General features: G+C 42.1%; 1 protein-coding gene across 1 annotated transcript in view; it reads right to left on the bottom strand.

The window, feature by feature from the left end:
- Positions 1-2,387: 2,387 nt before the first annotated feature.
- fam189a1 (family with sequence similarity 189 member A1) overlaps positions 2,388-12,690 on the bottom strand; it is a gene marked incomplete at both ends in the record, with an annotated part of 129,800 nt that continues 119,497 nt past the window's right edge. The window contains 6 exons of the mRNA XM_083759486.1: positions 2,388-2,597; positions 3,374-3,690; positions 4,192-4,263; positions 4,427-5,212; positions 5,311-5,389; positions 7,774-7,909. Of these exons, the coding sequence (XP_083615612.1) occupies positions 2,388-2,597; positions 3,374-3,690; positions 4,192-4,263; positions 4,427-5,212; positions 5,311-5,389; positions 7,774-7,909 (1,600 nt within the window). The remainder of the gene's footprint in view (positions 2,598-3,373; positions 3,691-4,191; positions 4,264-4,426; positions 5,213-5,310; positions 5,390-7,773; positions 7,910-12,690) is intronic.

Genomic DNA, 12,690 nt, shown 5'->3' with positions numbered 1-12,690 from the left:
TTTGAAAAATAAACCGACCACCCCGGCCTTTCTGTTAGGGGAGTGGCTGTGCGTCGTTAATGTTGTCCATTGCCCAGCTGTCAACACATTGCGCTCCTGAGATTCCTTGTTGACGTAAGCTCAGCTGGTGATGACTCGACTCGTACTAACCACGAAACATTAAATATCAATAAAATAAAAATAAACGTAATTAACATTCAGTTTCTGTTGTGCGACGGGCAGATGCAGCCACCCGCCTACCCGGAAATGTATAGTCTCTCGGTTGTTTGGCTCATTTCTAACGCTTTTTTTGTTACTCTTTGGGTATATTTGTACATTTCCACCTTCAGTCGATGCTTCATATCCATATGAGTGAAAAGGCCAGGGTGATCGGTTTATATAAGGCGATCTAAGATCCCCCTATGGAGATTACAATCCAAATAAAAAGTAGACGAACCTGTGGATTTACGCCCTATACTGACTTCGGTGCTCTATGGTGGGGTATACAAAAATGTCCATAACTTTTTTTTGCGATATTTCTGGCAGAGCAGATCTTTCATTCTGTGGACCTTAATGACCAAATGAAAAGAAAAAATACAAATAAAAAGTATGTCATGACATCACAGGTCCTCTCAAATGTCGGATGGCTGGCTCCCCGGCTTAATTAGCTACACTATGCTGTATAGTAGTACAAACAAGATGGCGACTGTAATAAGAGCTCTATTCTCGGGTGCATAACTGCATAATAACGCTTCTCGGGTAAAATATGGTGGAAAAAGCCGTACTCCATAAAGGCAAAACTAATGTACTAAAACAGCAAACAGTTTTCTAAGTCGATTGATCCAATATTTAGTTATTTGATAAGATAGTGTAACGACACTGCGAAAGACCTGGCTGTAATTTGCTCCTCCAAGGGAGCTAGATCTCTTGGCATGGCTTGTTGCTTGCCTGGTCTACTGAGTTGGAGATTGGGGTTCGACTCCAGCTCAGGGTGCTAAATGTTACAATATTAATTAATTTGGTCAGACACAAATTATTTTCAATTATGTATTTAAAATTATTTTTTTCTTTTATATTCACCCGGCCGTAACTTGCTTCTCGTGGCTTGTTGCCTGCCTGGTCTTGGAGATCGGGGTTCGCGCGGCACAAAGGAGGGGGTAGTGTAACGACCCTGCAAAAGACCTGGCCATAACTTGCTCCTCCAAGAGAGCTAGGCTTGTTGCCTGCCTGGTCTACTGAGTTGGAGATCAGGGTTCGATTCCAGCTCAGGGTGCTAAACATTACAATATAATATATACACACACACATCTACATATAAGAAGGGCCATGTCTGATCACAATTAATTGAATCAAGCAACTTATTAGCAACAATACATTTTACTCATTAAGTTAAGAAGTCTAAACAGCAGCTGTGGTATTTGGCCTACCAAACCTGCCTACCATTTAAATCATCAAATGGGATTTCATGCTAATCAAAACTACAGCATTTCTCTTCCTGGAAACTCAGCATACTGAAATAGCAGCCATTGTTGCATTCTTTTATTTTATTTTAATCTTGTTTGAAATGACCAAACCTGCCTACTTGCTGGTAGGATAGGTTTCTGTACAAAGCTCTTCTCTGAATCACAGACTCAGTGCAGAAATGGTATATAAATGGTGTATAATGAACATTAGTGAAGACCATATATTTGAAAATATTTTGAAAATGGGTGAAGTGATCCTTCATGGGTGAATACATAGTAATTACTAATTTCACTTGCTGCACACATTGACAAAATAATGAAAACTACAACATACAAACTCATACTTTATTGTAACACTGATAAGAATTGTAACACACTGAGGTAAGTTAAATAATCCACACTTGTAAGGATCTTGAACCTGTGGCACCACAAAATATTTACCACTCAACCAGTTAACAATTCCACATCTGCAACAGATGGCTGTAGCGGCCAGTGAGAATCTGTCCAATTCACAGTTTAATACAAACTTTATCTTTCCCTTTAAGATGAGCGGTATACACTGCTTCTTGTTATACACTCACCAGATCCATCACCGCCAGTGTGTTTTTCTTTTTGAGATGCAAGTTAGTAGAAAATACCCCCTGAGGGAGAACATTCTGTTGTTTTTCTGGGGATAAAGAAGCCACTTCAGACATTGCCAGCCTCAGTCTGAGTTGCTACAGTTTCTGCTGATGTCTTGGCACAGTGTCACAGGGCACTATGAGATATGAGACCATTTCAGATTGCATTCACTGCAGTTACTTTGTACAGGAATTACATTCTACATCGGCTGAATAACTATTAGTCTTTGTATAGAAATCTGCAGCACTGTAGAGTACGGCTGCAACAAAACAGCAACCCGGAATGCCCTCAGAACTTTGACTTGAGTCTTTATTAGCCAAGTGGTCAGAGAATAGTCTCTCTACACACAGGGCTTTGTTCAGACGAGGGGGAGTCCAGTGGGTTGGTAGAGGTGCTGGTGGCTTGTGGTGGGTGTTTAGTGCGGCGTAAGGAAGGGGATGGTGAAGAACTCAAAGCTCCACAGCTCTGGAGGTGAATATCCTCAAGTCCACGCTTCCTGGGACTGCCAGCGGTGCGCTGAGACTGTGTCATCAACTATTTATTATAATAGAGAAAGAGACAGAGAAAGACACGTATTTAGATGTTGCCTAATGCCTATAGCATTCATTAAAGACCCATGTCAATAAAATGAATAGGTTGAGAAAGTGTGAGAGACATCTACCATACAGCAACAAAAATAACTACCAGTGAATTGGAAATTCAATATTGAACTCATTTACTCTTTGATTACTAAATGTTTAATTAAATGTGGGTTTTTTTTTTGGGGGGGGGGGGGGGGGGGGTATTACCCATGTTGGTGAAATTTGCATCATATTAGTTCATCACTGTCGCGGGCAGTATGTAGGCTATGTGTGTTCCAATGGATCCAATGTAATTATTGAGTCGCAAGCTCTTGTTAAAGGTAGTCTTTTTATATATTATTATTATTATATTTATATTTATATTTTAGCGTTAAAAAGCGTTATATTCTGATAGAAAACATTGCTATACAGTGTTTTCAGGTCAGCTCAGGATACCATACAATTTGTTTGTTTTTTGGTTTGCATGACACTGTTATACGACAAAGTATAACATAGGGCATTCATTTATATACAAATAAAAACATAATGTTTATTAGCCTGGAAACCAGACAAATCTGCCACAGGAAAATGCCGCAGTCCTAAATGGGTTAAATGTGAACAGGGTATTGAATAGATCCAACTGGACTAGAGGAATGAAAGGATAAGTTGAGTCCGCTTTAAAAACTGTATGACAGAATATTTATTAAAAATATTGTCAATATAATGTCCACATCAATATCAATGATTTACCTGATCTATGACATTAGCACTGAAAATGGCCTCCTCCATGTGCTTCTCATCTGACTTGATGACACACTTGATGCTGTTGACAACCTGCTGCACCTCAGGTGGTAGGCTGCAGCTAGAATGCTCCAGAAATTTGGCCACCAATATTTTGGTGTCTTTGTACGTCTTGAGGTCAGCAAGGGAATGTGGTCTCTCGTGCGTGGAGTGTGTATGCAGAGCCCTTGGTTTGAGGCGGATATCAACTCTTCTGCCCTCCTTCTGCGGCTTCCTAGTCGCACTGTGACCAGGTTTAGTAGTGTCTGCTTCTGTTGACAACACACCTGTTAAATCTGGACACACCACAAAGACAAGAGACTATTTTCTTAAATATGCAATAACGCATTCCATAAATTAGAGACTGATGCCTAAGGTTGAGGATTTTCTGGTCAACTGAAAAAACGTATCTAATTGGTCAGAGAGCATAACAAAGAATAAGGTTTGAAAACTAGACATTTTATTTGCCACACTAAAATGTAAGTTATTTCAAGCTTATAATGTGACTGTTTTGTGTTCACACTGCTTGGTACAACTGTGACAAATTAAAAGTCTTGTTATGCATGTTTCATGGTTTCCACACAGTGAAATCTGAGAGAAAAATGAGAGTCATTGTGCAAGTTAGATTAACACAGGATTTTACTGTTCACCTTCTTCTGTTTTTGGCAAATTGAAATAACCTTTCTCTACAAAGTTGACACAGATCGTCCTAACACAATGTATTAGTATATTCTGTTTTAAACTCCATAGTAGCCCACATCTGTGGATGCTTTGTACTACTACACTACCTTGCTCTGGGGACGTATTAGCAGAGTCTTCAGCAAGTGGGTTATTTGCAGAGGCGCAGCCGCAACTTTCACCTGTAGAGGGAGACAGCACTCTTAATGAGGACCAACTGAACCAACTTGGCAACTTTCATTGTTTATCTTTTGACCAGTGATGAAAGGTTCACATGGGATAGGTTGAAGATGGGGGATGTTGCGAAGAGAATAAAACACCTTCACGTTCACTTCAAACACTTACTTCCTGATGTGGAGGAACAAGAGATGGGGTCACTGGTGGAGCGAACGATGCGCGCTAGCTTACGGTACCTCCTCGCTACGCGGAGTCCCAGAGGCCTCTCTGAGGGCGAGTGACCACTACGGCCTGAGGTAGCGGGGGGCTGTGTCGTGGAAGAGGGTGACCAAACACTGAAACACAGCCTGGGGCCACGTGGCCTGGCAGGAGGAGGGGATGGAGAGGGTGAAGGAGCCAAAGGACTGAGGGCTGAGGTTCCCCCAGAGGAGGCCACTGAGGTGGGGGAGCAGGGTTGAGGCTGTGGGTTGGGGAGAGCGACAGGTAGTGTGAGCTTCCTGCTTACCACTCTTGCTCTGAAGAGGGGTTGTGCTGTTCCTTTAGGCGGCTCCTCTGGCACGTGTTTGGCTGATGCAAGCTCATCGCACATGTGAATAGTAGCCCTGTGATTCGTACGTATGACATCAGTTGACTCCTCGTGTTCCAAGTTGCTAACATTTTCCGAGGACCAGTCCGAGGAGCGCTGGAGAATCTCGTGGTTGTGGGAGCATTCGCTGTAGCCCGTGTCACTTGGGCGGTCCGCAGTGCCGCGAAGGCCGCGGTGGCAACGCGAGAAGCCGCGGGCGCTGAGCTCAAGGCTGGTGCAGCTGCCATCGGTGGGGGCGGTGTTGAGCGTCCCGTAAGGAGAGGAGTCTGAGCCCTGGACCTCCAGGGAACACAGGTCCTCCGAAGAGCAGCTGTGGTCATGCAGATCAGCAACCTCTGACACCATCAGGGATGCGCTGTCCACGGAGGCTGCAAACATCAGACAACATCGGCATGAGCAACAAGCTAAGAGTGCAACCCTCTGTTATAGATAAGAGAATATAAATTATACGAGATGTTGAATTTACCCTGAGTACTGAGGCCTGCTGTGGTGTTCCGTTCACATAGACTGGACCCTGTGGCCTGCTGCTCAATGCTAGTAGTTACCTGCAGGAAGGAAACACCCACACACGTTTATACTTTTCACGACAAGAATGATTCCACTGCTGGTGAGAGGCTGAGAGCCCATTATTTTGCTGGTGTGACATAAATCTAACATCAGTAATGCATATATATTATATATATTAATAAATCAATAAATCAAGTGAAGCACAATATTTGTATTTTTTACCTGTTTTACCTTTTAAATAATACTGTACCGTACAATGTAAATTGACCAGGTTGTGGTGTCGGGAGCGTACCTATGTTCCTCAGGTTCTATGTTCCCCAGGTTCTATGTTCCCCACTTACCCCCGCAAAAAAGGTTCTATGTTCCCAGGGTTCTATGTTCCCCACTCAACTAAAAAAGGTTCTATGTTCCCCATTTAGCTATAAAGGTTCTATGTTCCCCGCTCACCCAAAAATGCAGGAAATATTAATTTTGAATTTAAAATTATTAATATCATCTCTAAACACACATAACGGAACATAATGGGGAGAAATTACTATCAGAAACCTGCCCTTTGGGCGACCTAAGGACCATCTTGGTGGACTAGAGCAGTCGTTTTCAACACAGAGTCCATTATTGTCTCCACCAGGCCGAAGGTGGAGAGTGTATGTTTTGTGGATAGTGTTTGCCATTAACTGCATTTACATGGACGATATTTATATAAATTAATGTCACCCTCTTTTACATGCCCCAAAGTACTATATTCATCCATATTTGGGGTAGAGTTCTCAAACTCTGCCCGAACCTGACGAGTCCCGACCTGACGGGCCGGGCCTAAAATGTTTGCTAATCAGTAGGCCAGGCCTCGGTCTCCATAAAAAAAAATATATATATATATTGAATTTGTTTATAATAATAAAAATAATAGTCCTGTTCTGTCTGTTTGTGTATTTATCTATTATGAAGATGGTGCTGACTGGCGTTTCACTTTTACTCTCTGTAGAGTTCTCAAATTCTGCACAAACCCGAGCAGGCCCGACCCGACGTTTTAGGGCCGGGCCTTCATTTTCAGGCCCGATGAGAACTCTAATATGGGGGCATTCCCATGTATGGGGATTAAGCTACTAAATTGGAATTGTAACAGCTGAAATTAATAAAAGGAGACTTTTACAGAAAAAAAAACGTTTCTGCTTACCTAATCATTAAGGGAACACTCCTGCCTACCAGTGACATCATTGTCAGTCTCCCCCCCCCCCCCCCCCCCTCCATGGTTGAATGGGGAACATAGAACCTTTTCTAGAACCTTTTCTTAGGTATGTGGGGAACATAGAACCTTTTTTGAGTGGGGAACATAGAACCTCTTTTTGGTTGAGCGGGGAAAATAGAACCTTTTTTGGGGGGCTGGGTGAGTGGGGAACATAGAACCTGGGGAACATAGGGATGACCCTGTGGTGTCTTCAACACCACAACCTGGTCTGTAGAGGGCGCTATAAGACAGCAGCACACACGCCAACACAACAGCAATTACTCTATGTATAAAAGGAGGGAAAGATGCTGGGGAAAATATCGTCTTGAGAAGCTCTAATTGAATTTAAATGATAGATTTTATTCAAAGAAGATAACTTCAAGACAACACTTGCAAAAATGACATTTAGCTGGATAAATAAATAGTTTGAAGATAGGAAAGGCAAAGACTTATATTTCCACATGATCTATTCTGCACCCTCCATCACCCACACATGCTGTAATGTTAGGTTTAAGGAGAGGTCAATACAAGAATTTAGAGTGATGTGAAATAAAAAGGCGTCACACCTTTTTATTTCACATCACTCTAAAATTCCCTCTGATAGAATAGATTTTTCCTTCATTGATCCTCCCACTCCAAATTATGAGTACCGGTAACTGTATAAAATTTTAAATTGATAATTGATAACACAGAAAAAGATCTGATAATGGTATGTATGTAAAGTATGTATGTATGTAAAGTTCTTATACAGCATGAGCTGCCCACCAGAACTACAGACACTCAAAGAATTTCAGAAGTAGCCTATAATTATTATTAGCCTTGCTGCCTATATTTACTGTGGAGGGAAATTTTCTTACTGAAAGATAATGTTCAGAATTATGAATTCAATAATCGTTTTCTATACTTGTATTCCTGTACAATTGTATAGTAACATTTGAGTCACTTCAGCCAATATCTTTGGTCAGTCGAATATGACCATTAAACAAGACAAAGAAGACATGTAAGGGATTGAACACTTGACTTTTGAACAGGACACTCACTGAAAGCAACAGGTAAAAAAAACAAAAAGTAAAATTAAAAAGTAAGCTTTCAGAACATACCTGACCACTGAGTATTTCAGAATTGGAAATAAATTAATTTATGTTAAACTAATTAGTGTCCAGTCTGCTTCATTAAATTAAAGGAGGTGTAACTCACCTGGCTGGCAGGCGTCTGCCCCACCACGGACTCATATGGAGGAGGCAGGTCAGTGGGGTACAGCGTACCCGGGCTGTTGATAGGCACCCCATAGATAGCACTGAATGGAGAGTGGGGGAAGTCCAAGTGAAGACCTCTGTCAAAGACCAAAAGAAACCATAGCGTATAAGCGTGACGTTTAAGCCAGATATTTGTTGTATGAAGATTGGTGATAGCTTGTAGATCGCTATTTAAATTAAGAATAGCCATGACTGTGACAAATTAAGGGCCCTATTTTGGGGCAGGCGGATTGGTGTGTTGCTTGACTGGTGAAATTCTATGGGTGAAATGGCATGTTCTTTGACTGTGTATGATGTGTGTTTGGTAAATGGTGCATTTATATAGCGCCTTTATCCAAGGTGCTTTACATAGATTGTGCATTACATTCACTCATTCACACACACATTCATACACAGATGAAACCATGCAAGGCACCAACCAGGTAGAGGCCTCGTATAAGACCCTTGGGCTTTTTGTCTCAGCCTAGCACTTTACCCTTATATTTATATGTTCACTGTATTGTTTTTATACTGTGCTGAATAAATAAATACTAAATAAATACTAAAAATGGGGCACACCCAGAATGATGACTCCAAAAACTCACAAACCCCATATACCATGCTTTCACACATTTGCCTCAAACTGGACAATTTCTAACCGCACTGCTCTTAAAGGTCAAGAAAATGGGCCTTGACTCCATGAATCCACCTGCAAAACACCCACTGACATTCAGCCTAACAATACAACCCATCTCACCACCGTGTACTCCACCCTTCTCCAGTCCAGAAAACACCAAACTTCTGTAACCACAACACACCCACTCACCAGCATCGACTGCGTTTCCACAAAATAGGGCCCTAAGAGTGCATATTTATTACCCCTTCTAAGTTAGAAATATGATCTTCCTCCAAACACAAGAAAAGAAAATTCCCCTTCTCTTATAATGTCCCCAATAATGTAATCCAGACTTAGATGTTTTGTTCTATTAAGCAGCAGTACATGAGTGGTAATCCTATACATATTGGCACTGGTGTGCTGCGGTCAGGCACCGTAGCCAAAGGCCAAGTGCCATAGTAGTACACCAGTAATACAGAGCCTGTATTATAATTATCATAGTTATAATACATTATACATTATAATAAGTTGGAGTACATAGTGACTTATAATCATACAATATTGCATTAAGTTTAACTTAGTTGGAATGCAATTATAATCAAACTATAATTCTAACTATAATTCACTATAGTCCTGGCCAAATAGACCAGTAATTGTGAAGTAGAGTATTATGATACTTGACCGTAGAAGTCATTATAATGGGCTTTATCATGCGATGTGATTTCATTATGAGTACTTATGATTGTTTATACCTATAATTATGCATGTGTTATAGTTATATAGTTACGTATGTGTTATAAGCACATTATACAGCATTATAAGCATGCTTGTAGTGCATTACACACATGGGTTTAGCAAGTGTTTCCCCAATATCACACTACTACAAAATCTTAATTATGAATATGTATTATTATTAGAAAGCAAAGGAGACTAGTTGCTATAGGTTACAGGTCCTACAAATACGGTGCATGCTATAAAAGAGTGCTATATTGGCAGGTATTTAATGAATTGCATTTTTCATTAATTGCATTTTTATAGAGCTTTTCCAAGTGCTCAAAGCGCTTCACAATGGTTCATTCAGGGATGTGAAGCGGCGAACAGTCGACACCAGCGTCCTCACTTCCCACATCAATGGTGGCAAGCTAACACCAACCAACTCATTGGAGGCAATGTACTGTAGGGTTCAGTGTCTTGCCCAAGGACACTTCGACATGTGGACAGGAGAAGCCGGGATTCGAACCGCCGACCCAGGGATCATTGGATGACCTGCTCTACCTCCTGAGCCACAGCCGCCCTTAAAGCTTTTTTTGTTACACTTGTTTCATATGGTGAGAGCAGCAGCAGTGTATAGTACTGTTTCATATGGTGAGAGCAGCAGCAGTGTATAGTACTGTTTCATATGGTGAGAGCAGCAGCAGTATAGTACTGTTTCATATGGTGAGAGCAGCAGCAGTAGTACTGTTTCATATGGTGAGAGCAGCAGCAGTAGTACTGTTTCATATGGTGAGAGCAGCAGCAGTGTATAGTACTGTTTCATATGGTGAGAGCAGCAGCAGTATAGTACTGTTTCATATGGTGAGAGCAGCAGCAGTATAGTACTGTTTCATATGGTGAGAGCAGCAGCAGTATAGTACTGTTTCATATGGTGAGAGCAGCAGCAGTGTATAGTACTGTTTCATATGGTGAGAGCAGCAGCAGTGTATAGTACTGTTTCATATGGTGAGAGCAGCAGCAGTATAGTACTGTTTCATATGGTGAGAGCAGCAGCAGTATAGTACTGTTTCATATGGTGAGAGCAGCAGCAGTATAGTACTGTTTCATATGGTGAGAGCAGCAGCAGTGTATAGTACTGTTTCATATGGTGAGAGCAGCAGCAGTGTATAGTACTGTTTCATATGGTGAGAGCAGCAGCAGTGTATAGTACTGTTTCATATGGTGAGAGCAGCAGCAGTAGTACTGTTTCATATGGTGAGAGCAGCAGCAGTGTATAGTACTGTTTCATATGGTGAGAGCAGCAGCAGTGTATAGTACTGTTTCATATGGTGAGAGCAGCAGCAGTATAGTACTGTTTCATATGGTGAGAGCAGCAGCAGTATAGTACTGTTTCATATGGTGAGAGCAGCAGCAGTAGTACTGTTTCATATGGTGAGAGCAGCAGCAGTAGTACTGTTTCATATGGTGAGAGCAGCAGCAGTAGTACTGTTTCATATGGTGAGAGCAGCAGCAGTAGTACTGTTTCATATGGTGAGAGCAGCAGCAGTAGTACTGTTTCATATGGTGAGAGCAGCAGCAGCAGTAGTACTGTTTCATATGGTGAGAGCAGCAGCAGTGTATAGTACTGTTTCATATGGTGAGAGCAGCAGCAGTAGTACTGTTTCATATGGTGAGAGCAGCAGCAGTGTATAGTACTGTTTCATATGGTGAGAGCAGCAGCAGTATAGTACTGTTTCATATGGTGAGAGCAGCAGCAGTATAGTACTGTTTCATATGGTGAGAGCAGCAGCAGTGTATAGTACTGTTTCATATGGTGAGAGCAGCAGCAGTGTATAGTACTGTTTCATATGGTGAGAGCAGCAGCAGTGTATAGTACTGTTTCATATGGTGAGAGCAGCAGCAGTATAGTACTGTTTCATATGGTGAGAGCAGCAGCAGTATAGTACTGTTTCATATGGTGAGAGCAGCAGCAGTGTATAGTACTGTTTCATATGGTGAGAGCAGCAGCAGTGTATAGTACTGTTTCATATGGTGAGAGCAGCAGCAGTGTATAGTACTGTTTCATATGGTGAGAGCAGCAGCAGTAGTACTGTTTCATATGGTGAGAGCAGCAGCAGTGTATAGTACTGTTTCATATGGTGCAAATTAAGAATCATCAGTCATGCGAGCAGCAATATGGCCCACTTTTAATTACAATCCCATGCTTTAAAAGGGCAAGAGGATAATATATAACTTCAGAGACTCCACCAATCATCCAAGATATGATGATGTCATGACATGTCGCTGGCCCAGAGCAGGGATTCGCTATAAACATTTTCTCAGGCTTGTTTATATTTACGGACTAATTGACAAGCAGACATGGATCCTTGCCAAAAAGCTTTATCAGTGTGTGTGTGTGTGTGTGTGTGTGTGTGTGTGTGTGTGTGTGTGTGTGTGTGTGTGTGGAGGTGGGGGGGGGTGGGGGTGTAATGGGAGTAGGCAGTGCATGCTCAACAACTGAGAATCATGGATGGCATGTTGCTTTATAACCACTTAACCCTATATACTGTGCTTCACTGACCGAGGCCCCTCCTAAATCAGAATTTCGATACCATGAAATGATACGTGTCAGCAGTGGTGTGCACTGTTGACAGGGCCGGATTTCTAGGAGTTGATGCCCCTGGGCTACAGTGATGCACGGGCCGGCCCGTTGCTCGCAGGTGGGCGGACGGCTCAATGTTTTCAGTGCAATTATCGTGTGGTGCGCAGGGTGGGCCCCACCTCCCAAAAAAGGAGAAAAAAAGCATTCCGGTACCTGCTCTCCTGTGTCTACTGTCTACTCCTCCTGCTCTCCTGTGTCTACTGTCTACTCCTCCTGCTGAAACCATCAGCTTGTTCTGTTGTTCATCAATGTGTTGCTTATGAAAGGGCGCTTTAGCCCCTGCCTTTCTGACCATTGGAGCAAAGTGCCCTCTCCGTTCTGAGGCTCTGAACCTGACCGTCATCAGTGCAATGAGCATATCTGCACCAAATATTTCTTAATTGAGTGTGGTGCTGTGCAGGCGTGCACAGTGCGCACACTCAGAATAGCAGATCTACAAGGTCACAAGTAACGCATCGCCTGCTTGTAGGAGCTTGTAGAGAGGCTATTTTGAGTGTGCGGTACCGCCGGCAGGCAACGAAGTTGAAGTATACGCAATCAAAACTAAAATGAGCACATGAGATTAATTCATTTCGAGCGGAGAACTACACTGCTGCAGTGCTCTACCAGCCCTCTGAACACACTTCATTCCATTTGCTCCTTGTGTTTCCTGTTCTCATTTTGCAAAATGTAATGATGATTAGATTTATTTTATGTCCACTCCTGGATGTTCTGTTCAATCAATGTACTGCCTCACTTCCAGTAATCATTCTCTGTATTTTATTTTGCAGCCGTTAATAAGTATTATTTTGAAATATGTCCAAAGTGGCTAGAATAACAGAGGAAAAACAATATTATAGCAAAACTACCGAATATGTCTTTAATGTTTCAATCAACACAAATGGATGCTACTGCAAGTCCCCCCAGTG

The sequence above is a fragment of the Protomyctophum parallelum genome (assembly GCF_964188405.1).
Source record: "Protomyctophum parallelum genome assembly, chromosome: 2".
Classification (NCBI taxonomy): domain Eukaryota; kingdom Metazoa; phylum Chordata; class Actinopteri; order Myctophiformes; family Myctophidae; genus Protomyctophum; species Protomyctophum parallelum.
This window is presented reverse-complemented; position numbering and strand designations above follow the sequence as displayed.